Consider the following 26,114-nt stretch of genomic DNA (forward strand, 5'->3'; position numbering starts at 1 on the left):
CCCATCAACTCGTCATTTACATCAGGTATAACTCCCAATGCAATCCCTCCCCCCTCCCCCCTCCCCATGATAGGCCCCGGTGTGTGATGTTCCCCTTCAAAGTACCATAATTTTATCAGCAAATATACAGATAAAGCTGACAATGACCTGTACAATAATTCTGGGATGTATAGTAGAATTAATTTTTTATGCAGTTGAGAATTATATTTTACATTGGAGAAGAGAAAATGAGTTTTTATTCATTATATTCTGATATATCATCTATATAAAATAATAATTATTGATAATAAAATCCATTATTCCGTAGTCCACATGATAAATATTTTCTATTGATTTTCCATTAGGTATTACAAAAATAATGATAAAAAGCAGTATTTTATATTTTTACAAAGTTTTTTCCAAAATATAATTCTGAAGGATTTTTAAAAAGAGTTACAGACCTAAAATATAAAGGACATTTTATTGTATTCTTTTGATTACAAGCCTCTAGTGATGAAACTCCAGAAAACCTCATTATATTACGTGAGTGAATAGAAAACCAGAATTTTAAATTTGGTGTAAACAAAAGTAAGAAACAGAGAAAACCTAACCAAAATATGTTTCTAAAACAATGCATTGGCCAGGCACAGTGGCTCATGCCTGGAATCCCAACACTTTGGGAGGCCGAGATAGGCGGATCACCTGAGGTCAGGAGTTCAAGACCAGCCTGACCAACATGGTGAAACCTCGTTTCTACTAAAAATACAAAATTAACCGGGCATGGTGGCTCACACCTGTAATCCCAACTACTCAGGAGCCTGAGGCAGGAGAATTGCTCGAACCCGGGAGGTGGAGGTTGCAGTGAGCTGAGATTGCACCATTGCACTCTAGCCTGGGCAACAAGAGTGAAACTTCATCTCAAAAAAAAAAAAAAAAAATGCACTTTGAATTAACTATTGTAGGCTTTTCTCCAAAATTGTCTATTTGGAGTATGCTGTGACTAAAGACCTTTAGAAACTTCTAGAAGAAAAGAAAGTTAACTTTATTATTCCTTAAAACTCATATTTTTTCTGCAACTGAAATATTTTAATGTTATAGTTGTCAAATTATAATAACTATATAATAAATTCAGGTGATCAATAAACTCAAATAAATATATAGCCAGTTAAGAGTAGATAATGAGTTTGTAAATTTAAATAAATGTAAAGCTTAAGTAAATAAATGGAGAGCCTCCATGGAACTCACTGAAAATGAAGACATTAGTTTCTATGAGAGATGTTTGAGAAAAGACAAAATAGATATTTACCATGAAGAATATTCACACTGTGAGTGGAAGCTTTGCAACCAAATCTTACAATGTTAGACATGCACATAAAACTCTTAAAACTAGATACAGAAAGTATTAGGATAAGTGAGTAATTAAGAGTAGTAGCTCCTTGAGAAATTTGTCATACCAAGATTGGAATAGTATCTAGAATATGTTGAAATGAACATAAAAATGTTATCCAATACAATTATTAAGAACACCTATAGATGTTTCATATTCCTATCCTCTCTAAAAGGATGAGTAGATATTTCTTTTTTTTTTTTTTTCTTTTCTTCTTCTTTTTTTTTTCTTGAGACGGAGTCTTGCTCTGTTGCCCAGGCTGGAGTGCAGTGGCAAGTTCTCGACTCACGGCAAGCTCCACCTTGAATGCAAGGTTCAAGTGATTCTCCTGCAGCAGCCTTGTGAGTAGCTGAGATTACAGGTGGGCACCATCACACCCAGCTAATTTTTGTATTTTTAATAGAGATGGGATTTCACCATGTTGGTCAGGCTTGTCCCGAACTCCTGATCTCATGGTCCGCCGGCCTCAGCCTCCCCAAGTGCTGGGATTACAGGCATAAGCCACTGCGCCCAGCCTGATATTTCTAAAAATATGCATTGGTGACCTTATCTGGAAAGGGTTACTAAGCTAGCAAAAGCATTCTTCAAACTCACTGTGTTTGTGTGCAGTTTTTAAAATGTAAACATTTAAAATGCCTAAAGAGTAATTCATTTTAAGCATCACATTGATCCAATAGGATATGATTTAAAACTTGTTTATTTTTTTCCTGGAGGAAAAGATACCATAAGAAAATGTCTTTTAATTTTGGAAATGGAAAATTATATGTACTGACCATAAATTTTACATCACCATAGGATAATTCATGCAGATAAAGCTTTCCTGCCCTAGGAATTCACACAGGTATTTTCAGACAAGCCCTGTGTGCACAATCCATGATATATTTTTTTCTCACTTGATGTGACCTACAGTGAGTGTGCTAGTGTTCAGGAGATGGCACAGGATGATGTGAAGGAGACTTTCTTCCCTTTTGTATACAGGGAAGTTATAGGGAGAAAATTGGAAACATTCTGCTTTAGAATCTCAATTAAATTTCTTTACAATTTATGTCTCTGCAGAGAAGCCAGGAATGGCTAAGGAAAATCACTCCTTAGCAGCTGAGTTTATCCTCATAGGATTTACCAATTATCCAGAGCTGAAGATACTTCTGTTTGTGGTGTTCTCTGCCATCTATCTGGTCACGATGGTGGGGAATCTTGGTCTGGTGGCATTAATTTATGTAGAGCGCCATCTTCACACACCAATGTACATCTTTCTGGGCAACCTGGCTCTGATGGATTCCTGCTGTTCCTGTGCTGTTACCCCCAAGATGTTAGAGAATTTCTTTTCTGAGGATAGAATTATTTCCCTGTATGAATGTATGGCACAATTTTATTTTCTCTGTCTTGCTGAAACCACAGAATGCTTTCTTCTGGCGGCAATGGCCTATGACCGCTATGTGGCCATATGCCACCCACTGCAGTACCACACCATGATGTCCAAGACACTCTGCATTCAAATGACCACAGGGGCCTTCATAGCTGGAAACCTGCATTCCATGATTCATGTAGGGCTTCTGATAAGGTTAACTTTCTGCAGGTCTAATAAAATTGACCACTTTTTTTGTGATATTCTTCCACTGTATAGACTCTCCTGTACTGATCCTTCTATTAACGAACTAATGATATATATCTTTTCAATACCAATTCAAATCTTTACCATTGCTACTGTCTTGATCTCTTATCTCTGCATCCTTTTGACTATTTTCAAAATGAAATCCAAGGAGGGAAGAGGTAAAGCATTTTCTACCTGTGCATCCCACTTTCTCTCTGTCTCAATATTTTACATTTGTCTTCTCATGTATATTCGACCATTTGAAGAAGGAGATAAAGATATACCGGTGGCAATATTTTATACAATAGTAATCCCATTACTAAACCCTTTTATTTATAGTCTGAGAAATAAGGAGGTGATAAACGTTCTTAAAAAAATTATGAGGAATTATAACATTCTTGAACAAACTTGCTCTATAGCAAATTGATTTTTAAATTTATTAAAATGCTTTCATAAACAGGGAACACAGAAAAATTAATATGTTATTTTACACAAAATGTAAGCCTCTAAATCGTTAGGCTATGTTTGTTTAAAAAATATATCAATGGAATTTCAAAATTGTTTGACAAATCTTTATCCAAATTCCACAACCAGAATGAATCAGGGGAAACTCACTGGTAAGTGTTATTACTACCTTTCATGACTCATGGAATTGTCAGAGAGTATTATCCAAAACCTCAATTAATCAACATAGCATGAAAGTTAAATGTTTAAATGTGTAGAAGAGTCTTCTTTGATTATGTTTCCTAGTTAATGGAAGACATTATATCCAATCATATGTAGAGTGTTTGAAACATTTAAAATTTCCTGGCAGAAAAGTGAAATAGTAGTTTTATTTCACAAAACTGACCTGACAGACACATATGTATTACTTTAGAGTGGAAAAGACTAGAAGCAAACTACCTGCAGTAATTTATATTTAAGGTAATGAAGTTTTATTTAGATAAGATTCCAAGAATGAAAAAAATAAAATGAAAAGGAACACACACACACACATACACAGGCATACACAGACACAGACACACACATACACACACACAAAGAGGCTCACTCACAAAATATTCTATTTTGCAGAATAATTAACAGCGACTTACAACAAATTGGACAGAGTAGACTAAGGTCTGCTTTAACCAGAAACATAATTAAGGTCCTTTTCATTCTTGAAGGCATCAACTATGTTTTTTGCTATGTATTATAAAACTGCAGGTTACATATTAAACACTCATCAAACATTTTAAAACATATTGATAATGACATTGTTTTCTTTTTGAGTAATGGTAAACTGTACCAATATTTTATGTGTTTATTGACCATTTTTACTTTTATGAATTGTCATTTTTGCTTTGTCTTTTTTATTTCTTATTTATATCATTGTTTTCAGAGAAAAGTCATCACAACTATTTGTTGCAAATAATTCCTCTGTGGGTTGATAGTGTTAGTATTTGTTTCTGATATTTATAAACATTTTAATTTAATACACTCATATTTACTTATTTTTTCTATGATCTCTTTCATGCATTTCATCCAGAATTTTTTTTTTAAATCCAAAGTCTACTATTAACGAGTATCTCTTTTTCTCCTTTTCTTATTTCTCTTCTTCTCCTTCTCCTCATTTTCCTCCTCCTCATTTTCCTCCTCCTTCCTTTTTTGATATTCTAAATTTTTGCACCTTGACTCGATTCTTCCTGGAATTTATTTCGTATATGGCATATTAAAGGTATAACTTTATTTGGCCATTTCTCTAAAAATTATTTACAAAGTAATTCAATTCAAATAAACACTCAGGAGAACTTCTTTGGGAACCTGGCAAAATGAATTTAAAATTTTTTCCTATTCTGGATTTTTCTAGAAAATAAAAAAATAGACTTTGTGTGTTATACATTAAAATATATGATAAAATTCCAATAATGACAACAGTTTGGTTTTAAATCAAGAATCAATAAACAAACCAAAAGAACAAATCAGATTGTTCAAAAGTAAACTCCCATATAAAATAAGAAGAGCATCACAAGTAACAAGGAAATAAAGGATTGTTTAGTAGCCCTAGGTCAACTGAGTAACTATCTCTTCCATTTGTGTTAAAATTTATATCTCCCTGTCATTTAGATATATATTTATAGACAAAATTTGTATTTCCTTCATTTTTCATAGTTTGATTTTTAATATACAGTATCCAACTGGGATTTATTTTATAATGTTATAAAGTGAGAATTAAAATGTGATTTATAGCTAACTGGTAGTCCCTGAAGCATTTATTGACAAACTCTTCTCTTACTGATTCCTTATCCCTCCTTTTTGTACATTTGCGCTCATACATTCACATGTACATGCATACACAGAGAGGTCTATTTCTAGCCCGTTTGTACAACAAAAACAAGACTGTTCTAGTTCCTACACTTCTGTCTCAGGAGGGAAGATGGGCATTTTAAAGGCAACCAAACTAAAAAGCTATAAGCTATAATTGGGGAAGACTCTTCTGCTTCTACCTAACGTCTATTGTTAGGGTTATACAACATTTATATATAAAATATCTATTCACTCTATTCTTTCTTTCTATGTGACCTCATCTTTTTTTGGCTTTTAATTTCATCAATATGAAGATGGCTCAGAATGTATATTTCCAGCTCTGATATCCACCCTACTCTCCAGACTCATATGTGCAACTGCCTACTTCACATAATTACTTGAATGTTGCAAAGACATCTCAAATTCAACATGATGAAAACACAAGTCTTGAATTTCCCACTAAACGTGGTCCTCCCCTGGTCTTCTCCATTATGATGGTTACATCCTCTAACCAGTCGGGCAAGGCAGAAATTAAGAGAACCCCATGCAACTCTCTCTCCTATCACAACCAAGCTTTCATGATATCTGTCAACTTAGTCTCTGAAGCATATCTTAAATGTGCCAAATCTCTCCACTTACACCACCTGTACATAATTTCATCTCTCACCTGAACAATATCAATAGCTTCAAACTCGTCTCTGTGTTTTTGCTCCTTTATATTTGTTTTCTAATATATATTTATAATACAATTTAAAAATAGTACTAAAAGGTGAATTCCAAAAACTACAGTTTCTTGCCCACCATGACTTAGGTGTTTCATCCACAACAACCTTCTAATTTTTATAACGATTTCTCTGAAAATTTATCCTTATATTTCTTAGTATCAGTTTTAGTTATATTAATCAATTTCCCATTATGATAAATGAATATTAAGTTATTTATTAAACACCTCCCATTCCCTTTAGCCTTGATGATATAACATAATTTTTTTTTTTTTTTTTTTTTTTTTTGAGATGGAATGTCGCTCTGTTGGCCAGGTTGGAGTGCAGTGGCCTGATATCAGCTCATTGCAACCTCTGCCTCCCAGGTTCAAGTGATTCTTCTGCCTCAGTCTCCTGAGTAGCTGGGACTACAGGCACGCACCACTGTGCCCAGCTAATTTTTTGTGTTTGTTTCTAGAGACGGGAGTTTCACCATGTTGACCAAGCTGGTCTTGAACTCCTGACCTCGTGATCTGCCTGCCTCAGCCTCCCAAAGTGCCATTACAGGCGTGAGCCACTGTGCCCGGCCCCAACAAAATCTTTTATAGTTCAATAACCACTTTTTATGAGAGACATGCAAATAGAAGAACTAGTTTACCATGCTTACATTTCATTTTCTTTACACCTGTCAATTTTTTTAAAATTAATAAAAACTTTATATTCCTATTTGCTCATTCACATCCATTATGTATCCATTAAATTGATCAACCATATTAAATAATCATGAGTTCTTTTTTTACCCTGGAGACTTCTTTTCTGGTAGCCTCCACCCTCCTGCTCCAGTCTGGACAATTTGCTCTCTAGACCCAACGTTCAGCCGTCCTACTGAGACTTTTATTTTTTGATTTCTTGTGTTAAATAACTCAGTATTCAAGCTCTCCATCTTTCTCTTAATTGTTCATTCCCTCTTTTTGCTGACTGTTCTTTGGCAATTGTTTTCCACATATGATAATAATTTGATTTCTTTAAAATTCTAAGTTATAAATATTTTTTCTTCTGAACTCTGAAGTTATGTTTCCTTTATATTCTAGCATGATCTGTTGCTTTGGAGAAATTACATGTTATTCTGATTCCCATTCTATTGTTTACCTGGAAATATTTAGAATATTTTCTTTATCTCTGACTTTATGAAGTAACAGAATGAAAAAATTCAGCAATGCTGTCATCAGTTTTTCTAGATAGTGGTGGAGTCTTGTTTCACTCGTTCTTCCCTGCTTAGCTGTCTTTTCATTTCCCTTGCCTTGTCTTCTCTCCCTCTTTTCTTTCCTCCCTTCCTCCCTCCCTTTTTTTCTCTCTAAAAATTCAAAGCTTTACTTCCTTAATTAAGGCAATTCTGAGTGTACAAGACAGATACAATTTACATAGAAGGAGGAGAATAAATAAGTTACCAGTTTTCAGAATCATAAGTGTTTCCCTAACGACCGTGAAAACATTAATACTTTAAAAGTTGCCATTATGAACTCAGCTTTTGTTGTCTGGAAAAGTTTTTATTTCTCCTTCTTGTTTGGAGGATATTTTTACTGGACACACTATTCCAGGGTAAAACTTTTTTTTCTTCAGCACTTCAAATATGTCGTGCTACTCTCTCGTGGTCCTAAAGTTTCCTCTGAAAAGTCTGTTGCCCCACCTATGGGATCTCCATTGTATGTTATTTGTTTCTTTTTGCTTGCTGCTTTTAAGGATCTTTTGTTTTAATCCTTGACCTTTGGGAATGTGATTATTCAGTGCTTTGAGGTAGTCTTGTTTGGTTTAAATCTGCCTGGTGTTCTATAACCTTCTTGTAATTAGATATTGATATTTTCCCCTAGGTTTGAGATGTTCTCTGTTATTATCCTTTTCAATAAACTACCCCATCTCTTTCTCTATTCCCTTTTAAGTCAATAACTCTTAGATTTGCCTTTTTGAAGTTGTTTTCCAGATCTTGTTGGTGTACTTCATTGTTTTTACTTTTTTTACTTTTTTCTCCTCCATACATTTTTAAATGGCCTGTCTTCAAGCTCACTAATTCTTTCTTCTGCTTGATCAATTCTGCTGTTAAAGGACTCTAATGCATTTTTAGCATGCCAATTACATTTTTCAGCTTCAGAATTTCTGCTTTTTAAAATTATTTGAATCTGTTTGTTAAATTTTTCTGATAGAATTCTGAATTCCTTCTCTGCATTATCTTGAATATCTTTGCGTTTCCTCAACACAGCTACTTTGAATTCTCATCTGAAAGGTCACATATCTGTTTCTCCAGGATTGGTCCCTGGTGACTTATTTTGTTCATTTGGTGGGGTCATGATTTCCCGGATGGTGTTTATGCTATTAGATGTTTGTCAGTGTCTGAGCATGGAAGAGTTAGGTATATTGTAGTCTTTACAAGTCTGGGCTTCTTGGTACCAGTACTCCTTGAAAAGGCTTTACAGATATCTGCGAGGACATGGATGTTTTGATATAAGTTTTATCTGCTTTAGAGAACACTCTAAGCCCACTAATGCTGTGGTTCTTGCAGACTTGTAGAGATATCACCTTGATGGTCTTGGATAATATCCAGAAGAATTCTCTGAATTACCAGGCAGAGACTCTGGTTCTCTTCCCTTGCTTTCCTCAAACAGATGGAGTCTCTCTCCTTCTCAGTTCTGAACTTGAAGCTGGGGATAGGGTGACACAAGAACCCCTGTGACCATCACCACTAGGACCGTGCTGAGTCAGACCTAAAGCCGGCACAGCCCTGGGTCTCACCCAAGGCCTGATGTAACAACCCCCTGGCTACCACTTTTGTTTGCTCAAGGTCCTGGGGCTCTACAATCAGCAGATGGCAGCACCAGCCAGGCCTGTGTCTTTCCCTTCAGGGTTATGAGTTCCCCTAGGCTCTTAGAGAGTTTTAGAGGTGCTGGCCCCGGGAGGGTTGAGAGGTGCTGTTCAAAAGTCAGGGACTGGAGTCAACAACTTTAGAAGTCTAGCTGGTATTCTGTTGTTCTGATGCTAAACTGGCACTCAGATCACAACACACAGTTCTTCTCACTCTTCCCTCCCCTTTTTAAGGCAGAGGAGCCTCACCCTGTGGCTACCACCACCACAGGCCGATGGGGAATACTGCCAGACTACTGTTGATATTCTCTTAAGGACCAAGGGCTTTTAAGTCACCTTGTGGTAAATGTTGCTTGGCCTGGGACTCGCCCTTCTGGTCAGTGGGCTCCTCTCTGGCCCAGGGCAGGTCCAGAAATGCCATTCAAGAACCAAGTTCTAGAATCAGGGACCCCAAGAGCCCACTTCATGCTTTGCCCCACTGTGGCCAAGCTGGCACTTAAGCTGCAAGACAAATCCCCTTACTTTTCTCTCAGCTTTTCTCAAGCAGAAAAACTCTTGCCATAGCTGCCACAGCTGGAAATGTGTTGAGTCTCACCTGAAGTCTGCAAGTCTCACAGTCTCACCCAAGGCCTTTGATGTGTACCTTTGTATCGCTGCTGGCATTTAGGGCCCAACTGCGCTTCAGTTTGTTGATGATGAATGCTGCCAGGGGTGGATCCTTCCTTTAAAGGCAGTGGATTCCCTTCTGGCCCAGGATGTGTCTAGGAATGTCATCCAGGAACCAGGCCCTGGAAAAAGGGTCTTATGACTCTGACCAGTGCACTAATTTGCTGTGGCTGGGTTAGTATTTAAGATGCAAGACAAAGTCCCCCTTACTCTTCCCTCTCCTCTCCTCAAGTGGAAGAAAAGAATCTCTTTTAGAGCCATGAGCTGTGCTGCCTGGGGTTAGTGGAGGGGTGATGATGTCAGCACTCCCTTATCCATCCTGACTGGTGTCTGAGCAGGTTGTGTAACCCCCACCCCATTCCACTGGCTCTGGGCCAAGTTCAGCACTAGAAGTTGCCTCCAAGTTTCAGTCCTTGTGGCCTAGACATCCTTTCAAGTTTATTAAGGTCCCCATAGCACTTCAGCCTGTGGTGGCAAGGCTTGTGGGAACTCAAGTTCTGACCACCGGGATCCACGACTCCCCTCTGGCTAGTGGTCGTTTAAATGCTCTCTCTGTGGGCAGGCATCAGCTGAGTTGATTTGGTTTTGCTTTCTATTATAACAGGTCATCACTGAGTTCAATGCCTCCCAATAGTTTCGCTCTTCTCCCCAAGACACAACAATGTTCTCTGTACCAGGCCACTGCCTTGAGAGGGGTGTGGAGGAGGGAGGGGTAGCATTGGCACTTCAAGAGTGTTTTTTCTATCTCTTCAGTGCCTCTTTCAGTGGCATGAAGTTAAAACCGGGTACTGTGTGTATTCACCTGATTTTTTGTTCTAATGAAGGTGCTTTTTTGTTAGATAGTTGTTAAATTTGTGTCGTTGGGAAAGGATGATGATCGAGGAAGCCTCTTATTCCACCATCTTGCTTCTAAATACTTACTTTGAGGTTACAAATGGATTCAGAGTGCAATTACTTACCCTAGTAAATAGTTGTCACATTGTAAGTAGTTATAATTTTCAACAAATACTGGAATGGAAGTCAGTATATATAAGTTAATTCCATTCAAAATTTGTGAAAATTTTCTGGGATCTTGCAAAATCAGTCATATTCTAAGTTTGAAACTATTAATCCCTTTTAAATCAACACTATCTGTGGGAAGTAAATCATATGTTTAACTATTATTCTCAACTTCCTTTGAATTCATTCAAAAGATTATATTGAATATGGATTCACATGGGATTTTTATGTTCTAATGAAGAAAATTTTTATATTTAGTGATGGAAATTTTAATTTTTAAATTTAAATGTTTTAATTAAAATTTTAAAAATTTTCTCTCAAGTTCTAAGAAATAGAGTATCTGTACAATGGTGATTTTTCTATCTCTGGTTGAAAATAAGTCTATTTATGCTGAAATGCTTATGGATTTAAATTTTTCATGTAGTTTGCTTAATTGCTCATCATATATGACAGTGCCATTTCTGACTATATTGATTAAATCAAGTTGTTTTTCACCCTAGTATTATTTCTTGTCTTCTTTGTTAGAAATTCTACCAACATGCAGTGATTTCAATGAATGTTGTTGCTGTGTTCATAAACATTCACAGAAAGACAGAGATGCTTGCCATGCATAAGTGAGGCAGAAAGTAGTGAAATTCCTAATAGCTAAACAAAAATATTTATTCATCACTTAAGAGTACAAACATGAAAGAAAACTAACTTATACACCTATCTGCTAGGCACTACTAGACTTTTTATATGTATCAACTACCAGTTGGGCCTTAATTCTTATACATTTCCTCAGTAGAAATCTCATATCTTGAAATTCTGAGTATCTTGCCCAAATTCATTCAGCTCTTCTGGATAGAGGTAGACTTTGAGTCAATATTGCCTTTTCTTCACATCCTTGGGAGTTTAGAAAAAAGATAATTTTTGTTTCATTAATCTTTTTTATTCTTTTATTGTCAAATTCATTTATTTTGCTCCAATCTTATTTCTTTTCTTCTAATAATTTTTGGTTTGATTTTCTGTTGCTTTTCTAGGTCTTTAAGATGCATCATTAAGTTGTTTCCTTTTAATTCCTTCATTCACTCAATGGTTGTTTAGGACCACATTGTTTCATTTTCATTTGTTCGTATAGTTTCCAAAGTTCCTCTTGTTATTGATTTCTAGTCTTATTCCATTGTGGTCAGAAGATATACTTAATATGATTTCTTTAAAAAAAATTTAGACTTGTATTTTGGCCTAACATGTGGTCTAAGCTGAGAATGTTCCATGTACTGAGGAGAAGAATATGTATTCTGCAAGCTGTTAGATAAAATATTCTGTAAATGTCCATTAAGTCCTTTTGATCTACAGTGCAGTTGAATCTGATATTTCTTTGCTAATTTTATGTTTAGATGGTGTGTCCAATTCTGCGGGTAGGGTGTTGAAGTCCCAGCTATTATTATATCTGTCTTTAGCTTGAATGATATCTTCTTTGTTGCTTCTAATGCTCCAGCATTGGGTGCACATATATTTACATTTGTTATATCCTCTTGATGAATTAACCCTTTTCTCATTAAATAATAGCCTTCTTTGTCTCTATTTATAGTTTTTGTCTTCAAATGTATTTTATCTGATGTAAATATAGCTACTCCTGCTTTTTTGGATCCTATTTCATAAAATATCTTTTTCCATTTCTTAAATTTTAGTCTATGTGTATCTTTACAAGTGCAGTGAATTTCTCGTAGGCAGCATATGGTTGGGCCTTGGGTTTTTGTTTTTATTATTTATTCAGTCACATCTTTTTCTGGAAGAATTTAGACTATTTATACTCAATTTTATTATTGATAGTAAGAATTACACCGTTATTTTATTATTTGTTTTTTAGGGGTTTTTATGGTCCTCTCATTTTTATTTATTTATTTCTATTTTGCTTTGTGTGAAAGTGATTTTTCTCAGGTGACATGTTTACATTTCTTGCTTTTATTTTTTTCATATCCTTTATAGGTATTTTTGGATGTTACCAGGAGGCTTGCAAATAACATTCTATAACCAATTATTTCAAACTCATGACAACTTAACTGTGATTACAAACAAACAAACAAAAAACAAAAAGAAAAGTAAAAAACTCGTCTTCAATTCCATTTCCCCTGCCTTTTGACTTTTTGTTATCTCTATTTATATATTTTTTTCTAGTCTATCTCTTTAAAAGTTGTTGTAGTTTTTCTTTTTTATTATTGATTTGTCTTTTAGTCTTCCCACTACAGGTATACATAGTTTTACATATTACAATTACAGTGTTAGAGAATTCTGTATTTCTATGTGTTACTATTACCAGTGAGTTTTATACCTTCAGATGATTTATTGTTGCTTGTTAATGTACTTTTTGTTTAGATTGAAGAACTCCTTTTAAATTTTCTTATAAGACAGGTCTGGCATTGATAAAATATTTTAGCTTTTGTTTGTCTAGGAAAGGGTTTCTTTCTCCTTCAGTTTGAATGATAATTTAATGAACATAATATTCTAAGTTGGAATTTTTTTTCATCACTTTAAATATTTCATCCCACTCCTTTCTAGTCTGTAAGGTTTCCTATGAGAAGCTTGATGCCAGATGTATCAAAACTCTTCTATATTTTATTTGCTTCTTTTCTCTTGCTGTTTTTAGGGTCTTTGCTTTATCCTAGATCTTTGAGAATTTGATTGTCATCTGCCTTAAGGTAGTCTTATTTAGGATGAATCTTTTGAGGTTCCTTAACCTTGTTGTACCTAGATATTCATGTCTTTCTCTAAGTTTGAAAAGTTCTCGCTATTATTTTTTAAATAAACTTTCTACCCCATCTCTCTCTCTACATCATCTTTAAGGCCAGTAACTCTTAGATTTACCCTTTTGTGGCTATGTTCTTAATCTTATAGGCATGCTTAAGGAAAAATAATTTTATATAAGAAAAAGTGTTGTATGGTCAGTTTTGCTTTGCTTAGGAAAATAAAAACTGAGATAATTTTTTAAAATTAAGGTTATTACATCCATGTATTTTCCTGCATGTGCTTTTAAGCCGTTGTAACATTGAGTTACAGGGCTTTAACTCCTGGGTCTAAAAAGGAAACAGAGTCCTGCTAAATCTTAAACACTAACAGTAATTAAAGCCTCATCTTCAGGCTCCATAGAAGACGCCAGTCAAAATAAACTGCATTCCTGAGACACAAGGCAAAATAATTTAAGCTATTTAATTCCTCAAGGCCCAGGCCAGGGACTATTGCAGAGGAAGTGGGAGCATACGATTGTAAGGACCAATTTTGAAAGATAAAATAAGTTCCATTTCTCTGCAAATCAATCATTAGTATAGAAGGCACACTGATGCAAAACCAGTATATGGACTCCCGTGTCAGATGAACAAGGTTTTCTTGCAGCACTAACCAACTCCTTAATAAAGGTTATAAGAAGCTTATGGAAGTTATATTTTATAATCAAAATTAAATTTTATTGATTGTTTACAAAATTTTGAAAAACAAATGTAATTGGCTTCATGCTGTTTTTAATTATAATTTTTAGTTAGAAAATTAAGCCTTCTTGCTCAAAGAATGAAAGTTTTCATTTTTTTGGAAATCCTTGAATTATCACTTTGGTTAAATTACTTTACAATGACCTGTAAACTTATTTTGTAATATCCAGTGTTTAAAACCTTTTATATTTGACAAACTTTCCAAAATAAAATTATAAATTATGTCTTTTTGTAACCTAATTAATCTTTTAAGACATTAGGTTCCTTAAAGTCCAAAAAAATGACATAGTTTGGCTTACTGGGTATAAAAATCATACAGGAAGCATTGTCAAATATGAAATGGTGTTTGGTTTTCTTTGGGCTGTATTTGTATAAATATGTTATCAGTATGTGTTCCAAAATTACAGGAAACTCCTGTAATTCTGTTATAACTTAGTGTACATTATCAGTAATAATCATAATTATTATGTTAAAATTATTGTGAACCACAGAGGTAACAAATTTCCTTGTCAATTGTGTCTTTTGACTATGGCTGCCTTACAACTTTTTTTAATCCATGGACAATTGTTCTTGGAGTGTTCTTGACATGATTGTCTTGCTTTGGTCCTCTTTAGAAGGTAGTTTTATAATCAGCTATAAAACTCCAACAGGTGCTCTTAAATGCAGGTTTCTGATGACTTTGGAGATTGTGACATCAGAATGGACCAAAAACTGTCGGGACTTATGGAGAACTAAAATATTCACGGGTGGGGGTGGGGGGCTTGCTTTGAGCTGTATCAGCCTTACTGGATGGAACTAATGTACTTCTTACATATTGATTGCTGTCTCATGTCTCCCTAAAATATATAAAACCAAGCTGTGCCCCGACCATCTGACATGTCGTCAGAACTTCCTGAGGCTGTGTCACGGGTGCATCCTCAACCTTGGAAAAATAAACTTTCTAAATTAACTGAGACCTGTCTCACATTTTGGGGGGTTGCAGATAAGATAAGGGAGAATCCGCCGGGTTACCAGGAAACATCTCTTGCTCTCTTCTCTCTATTTCTGCAATCAGAAGGAGTATCTCTTCACACTGGGCTGCCTAAAGTTGGAGGAGGGGTGATGGGTGCACCTTTGTGGCCAGCACAGCTGGCACTGTGCAGGGTTGCACCTGGGTCTGCAGCCACTACTACCTGCCTTCAACTGATATTTATTCAAGGCTCTAGACCACATTAGTCAGCAGGTGGTGAATTCCACCAGGACTGGGTTCATCCCATCAGGACAGTGAATTTTCTTCTGGCCTAGGGTGGGTCTAGAAATGTCATTCAGCAGCAAAGACCTAGAATTCACAGCTTCAGGAATCTGCCTGGTGCTTTATTTCACTGGAGCTGAGCTGGTATCCACATTGTAGGCCATAGTCCTCCACATCTTTTCCTCTCCATCTGCCAGCAGGAGTCTGTCTTGGAGCCTGCACTGCCTGGAGTTGGGGAGAGGTAGTACAGGAGAGCCCTTGACCACTACAGCTGGTGTCACACTTGGTTACACCATATGTCCACTGCCTCCAAGACAAGTGTATCACCAGAGCTTACCCTAAACTGTAGACCTTGTGGCCTGACTAGCACTCAAATTTTTCCAGGCCCCAGACCACCATAGCAAGCACATGGTGAAGCCAAAACTCTAGTTTTTACCGCTGAAGCAGGGAATCTCCCTCTAGTTCAGGGCTTGTCGGAATGCTGCTTCTGTGTGAGCTGGCAGAATTCTGCCCCGTGCCGTGTTCCACTGTGACAGGGCAGCACTGAGTTCCAGCACAAAGTTCCACAATCACTGCCCTCTCCCTCCCCCAAGCACACAGATTCTCTCTCCCATGCTATGCTGCCTGCAGTTGAGGGAGGGGTGGTATAGACAATGCAGGTCTTTACTTCCTAAGTTCTTCAGTGCCTCCTTTCTTAATACTATGTTTAAACCAGGTACTAAGGTCACTCCCTCAATTTTTTGTTCCTATGAAGGTACTTTCTTATGTGGATAGTTGTTTAATTTAGTGTTCGTGTGGAGAGACAGTCACTGGAGGACTCTATTTGGTCATCTTGCTCTACCTCCTTCTACTTTTACTTTACTGATTGTGTAGCTCAAATCATTCCAGCTTTGGCCACTGAAGCTATTTCCCTCGCCTCCTGTGTGCTTTTGACAAACACCCATAATTGTGTATATGGGATGTGTTTTTGTTGGTTTATTTTTAGCACTTTTTTATTGACTGCTAGTATATCTCGTATATTTCCTGCAGTATTCCCAGTATCAGCTATTTCTTTAAGAAGCCCTGGATTTTTGTAATTGGAGGATGGTACTAGAAAGATCTGGGTGATAGATGTGCTGTCTCCTCCTACAGTATGATTACTCCTAGGTGCTCTCAGCTGGCAGAGTGAGCATATGTGTCTTCTTGCTGGTCCACATTCTTGACAATAATTGATATTTAATTTTTTATTGTAACCATTCTAAGTATCTACTTATTGTGTTAATTTGCAATTACCTAATGAAAAATAATGTTGAACATCTTTTCATGTTATTTGCCTTCTTTATATCTTCCTTGGTCAGATGTTTTTCAGATCTTTTACCCTTTTTTTATTGGATTGTTTCTTTGCTTATTGTTGAACTTTATATTATGTATACAAACCCTTCATCAGAAATGTGTTTGTTAAAGTTTACCTAGTCTGTGGCTTTTCTTTTGATACTCATAAAAGTGTCTTTCTCAGATAAGATGTTTTAAATTTTAATATAACTTAAACTTATCTATTTTTTTCTTTTTTTTCTTTTATAGATTATGCTGTTGGTGTTGTATCTAAAATTCATGAGCATACTGAAGGGCACCTAAATTTTCTCCTATGTTTTCTTCTGGAAGTTTTATAGTTCTAGTTTTACATTTTAGACTTATAATCCACTTTGAGTCAGCACTTGTGAAATGTGTATGGTGTATGTCTAGGCTTATGTTATTTGAATATGAACATCCAAGTGTTCCAGCATTATTTGTGTAAAGATCACCCTTTATTGAAATGCCTTTGTTAGTTTGTCAAAGATTAGTTGACTATAATTATGTGGGCCTATTATGGTCTGTCTATTCTGTTATCTTAAACTTGTGTATATCCTTTTAATAATACCATGCTGTATTGATTACCTTAGCTCTATAGAAGTCTTGAGATCAGGTAGTGTGAGTGTTCCAACCTTGTTTTTCTTCAGTGTTGTGTTGGCTTTGCTAGTCTTTTGTTTTCTCATATAAAATTTAGAATAATATTTTTAATTATGAATAATGCTACTCTGAACATTTGTGTAGAATTTTATGTATGAGAAAGTGTTTTCATTTCCCATGGGTATATACTAGGAGTGAAAATGCTGGGTCATATGTCAACTCAGTTTACTTCTTGAGGAAATGTTTCACTGCTTTCCAAAGTAGCTGCAGTGTTATATATTCCCAATAGCAATATGTGATTCTTCCAATTTGCCACATCTTTGACATCTGTTATTGTCTTTCTTATTATAGCCATTAGAGTTTATGTAAGTGGTATCTCATTGTAGTCTTGATTTGCATTTCCTTGATGGCTAATAATGTTGAGCAACTTGTCATGTACTAGCGGCTATTCACATCTCTTCTTTGGCAAGACAACTACTCAGATCCTTTGACATTTTTATAAAGGAGTAACTTGTGATTTTATTATTAAGTGGTAAGAGTTGTTTATTAATTATAGGTATAATTCCCTTATCAAATGTATGATTTTCATATATTTTATCCTATTCCATTGGTTGTCTTTTATTTTCTTGATGGCATTCTCTGAGGTAAAATTTCTAATTTTGATGAAGTCTAGTCCATTTTTGATATGTCACTTATGCTCTTGGTGTCATATTTAAGAAAATGTTGCAAAATCCAAGGCCACAGATATTTATATCTGTGTTTCTTCTAACACATTGTAGTTTTAGCTTTTACATTTAGGAATTTTACCCCATTTTAAATTTGATTTTTGTGTGTTCACAAATAAGGGTCCAAACTCATTTTTTACATGTAGATTCCCTCCTGTTCCACACAATTAGCTGAGGAGACTATTCTTTCCCCATGGATTTACACTTCCATCCTTACACCAGTGCCAAACTGTTTTGGTTATTATAGATGTTTATTCATTTTGAAATCAAGAAATGTGAATCCCCTAGCACTATTTTTATTGTTAAAGAAATAGACTTATAGACCAATGGAAAAGAATAGAAGCCTACAGATAAAACCATGCATATATAATCAAAAATCTTCACAAGGGCATGAAGAATATGCACTGGGGAAAGAATAATCTATACAATGATCAATGCTTGGAAAAGTAGATATGCACATGCAAAAGAATAAAATCGGACTCTTAGGTTACATCATGCACAAAAACCAGCTCAAAATGGATTGAAGACTTAAATGTAAAACCTGAAACTGTAAAACTCCTTAAACATACCAAATAAGCTCCTTGATTATTTTTAAAAATCACACCAAAATCTCAAGCAAGAAAACAAAGTGAACAAACAGAATACATCAAACTAAAAACTGTCTGCACAGCAAAAAAAAAAAAAAAAAAGGAAAAAAAGAAAAAGAAAAGATGAACAAAATGAAAAGGCAAACTACCAAGTGGAAGAAAATACTTGCCCACCGTGATTCAGCAAGAGATTGTCTAAAATATATACGTAATCATACGAGTCAATGGGAAATAAACAAGCCCATTTAAAAACAGAAAAAGGACCTCCAAAGATATTTTTCCAAAGAGAACATACAAATGTCCAGCAAATGTATGAAAAGGTGCTCAGGCAAGGGGTGGTGGTTCACACCTATAATCCCAACACTTTGGGAGGTCAAGTGGGGAGCACTGCTTGAGGCTAGGAGTTCAAGATCATCCTGGACAACATGGTGAGACCCCATCTCTACAATAAATTTTAAAAATTAGTGCGTGTGGTGGGATGTGCCTGTAGTTCCAGCTACTCAAGCTATTCAATAGCCTGAGACAGGAGGATCCCTTGAGTCCAGGAGTTTGAGGCTTCAATGAGTTGTAATTACACCACTTTGCTCCAACCTGGGTGACAGAGCAAGAGCCTATTTCAACAAGAAAGGAAAAGAAGAAAGAAAGAGAAAGAAAGAAGAAACAAGAAAGAGAAAGAAAGAGAGAGAAAAAGAAAGAAAGAAAGAAAGAAAGAAAGAAAGAAAGAAAGAAAGAAAGAAAGAAAGAAAGAAAGAAAGAAAGAAAAGAAAGAAAGAGAAAAGGAATAAAGGAGGAAAAAGGAAAGGCAGGGAAAGGGGAATGGGAAGGGAAGGGAAAAGAAAGGAAAGAGAAGGGAGAAGGGAAGGGTGGTCAGTCAATATCACTAACTGTCCAGGAAATGCAAATCAAAACCACAGTGAGACATCACCTAACACCTGTTAAAATTGCTATTATAAAAAAGACAAGAGATAACAAGTGTTGATGAAGATGAGGAGAAAGGAGAACCTTTGCACATGGTTGGTGAAAATAAAAATCGGTACAGCCATTATGTAGAACAGTAAAAATTTCCTCACAACATTACAAATAGAACTACCGAATGACCCAGTAATCCCACTTCTGGGTATTTACTCAAAGGAAATGAAATCAAAATCATAAAGAAATACCTGCATTCTCATGGTCAAAAGCAAGGGGAGAGGAGGGGAGGTGTGGGGAGGGGAGGTGTGGGGAGGGGTGGGTAGGGGAGGGGAAGAAGAGAGGAAGGGGAGGGGGAGGAGAGGAAGGGGAGGGAGAAGAGAGAGGAAGGGGAGGGGAGGAGAGGAAGGGGAGGGGAGGAGAGGAAGGGGAGGGGAGGAGAGGAAGGGGAGGGGAGGAGAAGAAGGGGAGGGGAGCAGAGGAGAGGAGGAGGGGAAGGGAGGGGAGGGGAGGAGAGGAGAGGGGAGGGAAGGGGACAAGGAAAGAAAGAGAAGGGGAAAGGGAAAGAAAGCAAGGAGGAAAGGGGAAAGGAATAGAAAAGAAAGGGGGAAAGAAAAAGGAAAGGAGAAAAGAAAAGAGAAAGAAAAGAGAAAAAAGAAAAGAAAAGAAAAGGTGCTTAATATTACCTCCCCTCGTTCATTATCAGTCCTCCTGTTCCAGTCCAGACAGGTTGCATTCTAGACCAATGCTCAGCCTTCCAGCAGAGACTTCCCTTTTGCTGATTTCCCTGTTAGATATTCTGTTCCCAAACTCTCCACCTTCCTCTTCATGGTTCATTCCATCATTTTACTAAGAAATCTTGATGGGCTCTTTGGCAGCCTTTGTTCACACACGATTTATATTTCAATTTGTGTGGAAATCTAAATTTGAAATAATTTTTCTTCTGCACTCTGAAGGCACTTTTCTAGTCTAGCATGCTGTGTTACTTTCGAGAAATTGCATGTTATTCTCATTCCCAGTTCTTAATTATCCCTCTGGAAACATTAAGGAGATTTTCTTTATCCCAGGCTTAATGGCATCTCAGAATGAATATCTTTGGCATTTAAAAAATTAATTTTTCTAGATAGTGTTGGATTCCTTGCATCTGTCCTCCTTCCCTGCCTAGCTCTACTTTTTCCTGTTTTGTCTTTACTTTTTTTACTCTTTCTTTCCTTTTCCATGTCTTTCCTTTTCTTTTCCTCTTTTTCTCCCGTCTTTCTTTCTCTCTTACTCTTTACAAATTCAGTTTTATTTTCTCAATGAATATAAACCGGAGAGTGCCAAATAGATACAATCCACATTAAAAAGCAGAATAAATAAACTTGTCAGTTTTCAGAATAATAAGTGTTGTCTAATAGCCTATGAAGATTATTAATATTTTCAAAATTATCACTATGAATTCATAGATTTTAACACATGTTATCAACTTAATAAATTATAATTATTATTCTTTGACCGGTAGGAGCTCAAATCCGAAATACCATGTTGGTTTCTCAGTCCTTCTGAGATGACCTTAGTAGTCTCTGATAGATTTCTTGTTGTCTGGTGCAGATGTCAAGGCTGACAAAGTGAGACTCTGTCTCAAAAAAAAAAAAGAAAAAAATGTCTTGGCTACTCGTGTGTATTTTTTTTCTGCCTCACGATGAGATATTAGATATTTTTCCAGAGGCCAATGGGTAATAATTTTCACAGTTTTCTGGTTTGTAATTTCTGTTTCTTTTTTTAAAAAAGAAACAAACATTCCAAACACAAATATATACACTCTTATTTCCCCTTCTTTCTTACTCATAAGACTGTGTGTGTGTGTGTGTGTGTGTGTGCATCCAAACATATATCGTGCCTTGATTTTGGTTTTTGCTCTTTATTTTTATTTTTATTTTTTACTTTACAATATAACCTGTAAGTTGTTACATATCAGTATGTATTAATATTTTCCTTTTAACATTCACATAGTACTCCACTGTGCATTTATTCAAGTGTTTTTATATCCATAGATACAGAGGTTCTTTCCAATACTTTATCTGATACATCTCAATCATCACTTTATTTGTAACGTTTTGACTCTCCTTTGTTTTAGCCACATCTCTTGTACAAAGTATACAGCTGGATTTTTTCTTTCCAAGCAAGTCTGAAAATATCTTTCTTGTAATAGTTTAGTTGAATTCATTTTTATTAACTTCAATGACTGACATGTTTGATCCAAATTCTATCATATTATCTCATTTAATATTTATCAATGATGTTATATTTACTGTTTATTTATATCTTGTTTTATATGATTTTTATTTCTTCTAGTATTTCAGACAGTTGGTATTTTTGTTTTAGTTATCTTTACATTAACATCTTTATTACATACTCAGTCTTCTGTGTCTGCACTTATAATGCTATATTTGGTTTCTCTGCTTTAAATAATATTTTTGACTACCACTAGTACTTATATGACAATCACTGAGATTGTTCTATTTTAGCTTCCTCTCTTTACCTCTTTTTATTTTATTTTTACTTTTCATTTACTTTTTTATTATGATGAATGACTTACAGAGATTTAAGATTTACAGAGGAGTCACAAAGATGGTATGGAGAGCTTTTATGTAGACTTCATCCAAGTTCCTTAATTTGAACATCTTACATAATCATGACACATTTATCAAAATTAAGATGTTAATATTGTTGTAGTACCATTAACTAAAATACAGGCTTTATTTTGAACTTGAGATTTTTCCACTAATGTCATTTTCCTGTTTTGGGATCCTATTAGGAAGCCAAAGTTGTCAACTCTTCTTGAATTCCTCCAAACTATGACAGTTTCTCTGTCTTTTCTTGTCATTCATGCCTTTGACACTTTTGAAGAGTACTGGCTACATATTTCATACAATGTCCTTTAGTTTTGGTTTGTCTGTTATTTGTTCATGATTAGTCTTTCACTGGGGATTTAGGGGAAGAATATCACAGAATGGAAGTGTCTTTCTCACTGTACCATATCAGAAGGTACATGATATCAACATGATTTATTACCGGTGTTGTTAGCCTGTATCACTTGGTTAAAGAAGGGTCTGCTACTTCATTCATTACATATAAGACACTAAATCCAGGCTGCACTCAAGGAGATAGGAACTATGCTCTATTACCTAGAAACAGAACTATCAAATAATTTGTGAAAAAATTATAACAGCACACGAATATTTAATGAACATATTGGGGCGATACATTGAAACTATACAGATATCCTGTTTCTCAAAGTTTTATCCACTGGCTGCTCTTGTTTGCAATAATTATAACTGTGATGCTCTAATGCTATTTTCCATTTCTCTGATTCTTTCCAAATGTATAAATTGGAAAGTATAGCTTTGCTAGGTGTAAAACTCTTGGCACATACATTGTGTTTGAGTTTATTGAAAATATTGATCCGCAGTTATCTTACTTTGCATGTTACTGTTAGGAAGTCAGATACCAATTTGATTTTCTTTCCTTGGAAGTGAGTTTGTATTTCCATGTGAAGGTGCAGATGATTTTTCTTTATCTCAAAGTCTAACACTTTCATTAGGATATATATTTGAGCTCACTGTTGTAGATGATTTATGACAAGTGTGTTTCAATAGGAGGATTCAGGTCTTCTGTTATTTCCCAAAGTTTCTTAGATTATCATTTAAAATATTATTTCTTCTCCATTTTCTTCCTTTTTTGGAAAGTCCAGTTTTATATGTTGTGTATTGCCCTTGCTAATCTCATAGGCTGATCAGGTTGACTTTAATTATTTTTACTACTTTTTGTGTTTATTTTTATTCCCCTGGTAGTTTTATTTTCTCTCTTCAACAACCCTTACATAAATTGTAGAATCTCTTACTCCTTAAAAATCTTAAAATTTAGTATTAGTTTTTAAAATAATTGCATCTGTTTCTCCAACTTATCTTTTACATTTAGCCAGTTCTCATTTTATATATTTCTTCTTGTCCATCTCTGTTCTAATTTTTTAATTTACATAAAAGATTATTTTACATATCAGGAAGTACATGCTTAAGTACAATGAATTCAGGTCGTGGCATTGTGTCAGGTTTTCTCTCTATGGTTAGATTCTTTAAAAAAATTTTATCAAATGGAATGCTTTGATTTTCATTTTCTATTTTAATATTATTTTTGTGTGGATGTAGTCTGTTATTTTTCTGTTTTGAAATGCCTTTTTTCTTAGGATCATAGTGATAGCTTATTCTATCAGGGATAAGGGAATAATATATTTTGAAAGCCATTATTAGTTTGGGACAGTATCTTTTGCTGGTACAGTGACTTGATATATTTTAATATATGGATTATATATGAGGGTTATAAATTTGCATCTTCTGATCTTGTAATTTTCTCTTTGGGGTGTAGCAAATTGTTTAATCTGCAGTCTCTATGAAACAGACTCTGAGATGGAGATGTACATGTAAAAACTTGTTGAGAAATATCCTCAGACCTATATTTATTAAGGAAAGAATAGTTGAATGTAGTCACAACAAAAGCCTTAGCCGCTACTGTGGGGAAGTGAGGATTTTGGATGTCCCTTCAGAGACCCATTGCATTAGGGTTAGGAGTCCTGGAATTTATACCTCCCATGAATAGTCATTGGTTGCAAGCTGTCCCCAAGGAAGAGATACAACTTTGATAAGACAGCTCTCTTCAGCTCAGGCTGTTTCCCAGCAAGGGACTCGGTTGACAACGGTTAACTAGTAACACTCTTATGACATTTTTCTATGAGCAAACTAACATCTTATGAAACTTGCTCCCGTCATCTTCTATTATCTGTTTCAGTACTGTGATCAATTTAACCTTGTTACCCTTTTCTGACAATGATGAAGACCATAATTGTATAAATATGGTATTGCAGTTGTTGACCTCTTGCATTGATTTACAAGACATTTTATTAAACAATCCTGCGTTAATCCATAAACAAAATATGGATCTTATGCCAAAAATGCAAAAGGAAAATACCAAGCAGGGTATGCTGTGACAACTCAACATGAACTAATAGAAAATGTAACTCTCTCCCCACTTTAAATCAGCCCAAACAGCAGAGCTGTAAGTTCTCACTTGGGCCTGTCAAATATCTAAGAGCAAATCAGTCACCATTTCTACAGATAGGAGATATATTTTGGTGTGGTTTATAAGTTTGGTATACTATGAAAAGAAAGAGGGTTTCTCACCTCTGGTGGAACCCCCATCAAAAATGCACCGCAAGTAGATGAGTGTCTTTCTGCTATTTTGCTGCCTTCATAAATGGCTATTATTAAAATGGAAGGCCACACCCATAAAATGAACCTGAATAAGGAGAAAATGCCCTAGAAGTCTTTCGTACTAAATAAACTAGTACTGAGACCACTGAGATGTTTGAATGAAAAGCAGTTTGAATGAACTCCACAAAATTGATCCAAATTCTATGATAATTTCTTTAATAAACAATGCTATGAACCTGAATCAGCAAAACAAACAAAACTGGCTCTTAAAAGGAAGAAATTTAAATATTAAATAGGAACTCACTGAGAGCCTGAACCACTGCTTCGTTCTCCCAAAGTCTTTAAAACTACTGCTATTAAAAGCCCTATACTCCTTAACTCTCCATAGTGTGGAGAAAATGGTCAAAATTGTGAAAAGAGTATTGGTGAGGTGATAATAGCTTTTCGATTGAAAAATTGGTTTATAACCAAGGTCCAGTTACAGATGGAACATCTCCACCACCCACTAGACCAGCGGAACATCTACAGATAGATTTCATGCAGTTGACACTCTCAATGGTTTATCAATACAGTCTTTTAATTGTATTTTGTTCTCAGGATGAGTTGCAGCCTTTCCATGCAGAAAGACCAGCTCCATAACAGTAGCAAATTAAATTACTTTGGGGAATACATAGCCCTTATGGAGCATTCCTGGAGAAATTTCCAGCAATAAGGGAACTCTTTTTCTGGAAAAATTATTAAACAATGAAATAAAGTTTTACAAGTACAATGGCACTACCATTGTCCTTATCATCCCTAGTCTTCTGGAAAAATTGATTGAAAAAATTATATCTTAAATCTAAGTTGCCTAAACTAACAAAATAATCTGGATTGCCTTGGCCAAAACTTTTACCACTGGCCTTAGTTGCAATCAGATCTGTACTGAAAAGCACATGCTAACAGCTTATACAATAGTAACAGGAAGACCTGTGCCCTTAATTATAGAACCTTATGTATCTCTTATACTTCTAAACTCTATATGACTAGGTATTGCAACATCTTGATGCATTTTGGCCAAGAACATTTCCACCAAGTAAAGGAAGCTTTCTGTGACCATTGACTGATGACCAGGCCTTCCACAATATAGAATCTGAAGACTGGGTCTTTTACAAATGATACCAAATAAAGACTGCTCTTTAGTCTCATTGGAATGAACCATAACAAGTTATTATCATCACTCATACTTCGGTAAAGCTTCAGGACCTCAAGACTTGGGTTCCAGTCTCTTGGCTCAAAAGGGTTCCTTGAGATTGTTGGAACTGTATGCCACCTGGAGATCTCAAAGTAAAACTGACCAGGGAGCTCTCTCCCCAAAAGAAGATGGCATCCTTGAGGTGAACAGATTTTTAAAGATCATGGATCAAAAACCTCTTCCCTGGCCCCTCATGAAGCTCCAATCTCCTTGTCTCTTTTGCTTCTCACTTCTTTCCATGTGTGCGTTGCAAAATAATGCTATAATTGGAATTTTATAGTTCATAGCAGAGATTTTAACTGAATGTTGTGTTTGCCATGCCAAATCCAAATC

The 26,114-nt window shown here is 35.5% G+C and overlaps 1 protein-coding gene across 1 annotated transcript; it reads left to right on the forward strand.

The window, feature by feature from the left end:
- Positions 1-1,819: 1,819 nt before the first annotated feature.
- Positions 1,820-4,173, forward strand: LOC101017670 (olfactory receptor 5K4). Its single transcript, XM_003893840.5, has one exon. It carries the CDS (start codon positions 2,434-2,436, stop codon positions 3,382-3,384), a length of 951 nt encoding a protein of 316 aa, XP_003893889.3. The 5' UTR covers positions 1,820-2,433; the 3' UTR covers positions 3,385-4,173.
- Positions 4,174-26,114: the final 21,941 nt, after the last annotated feature.

Source organism: Papio anubis, chromosome 2, assembly GCF_008728515.1.
Source record: "Papio anubis isolate 15944 chromosome 2, Panubis1.0, whole genome shotgun sequence".
Taxonomy (NCBI): domain Eukaryota; kingdom Metazoa; phylum Chordata; class Mammalia; order Primates; family Cercopithecidae; genus Papio; species Papio anubis.

Bases quoted from the DNA above. Each gene is read 5' to 3' on its own strand.
- LOC101017670 (XM_003893840.5), top strand. From the start codon at position 2,434: ATGGCTAAGGAAAATCACTCCTTAGCAGCTGAGTTTATCCTCATAGGA.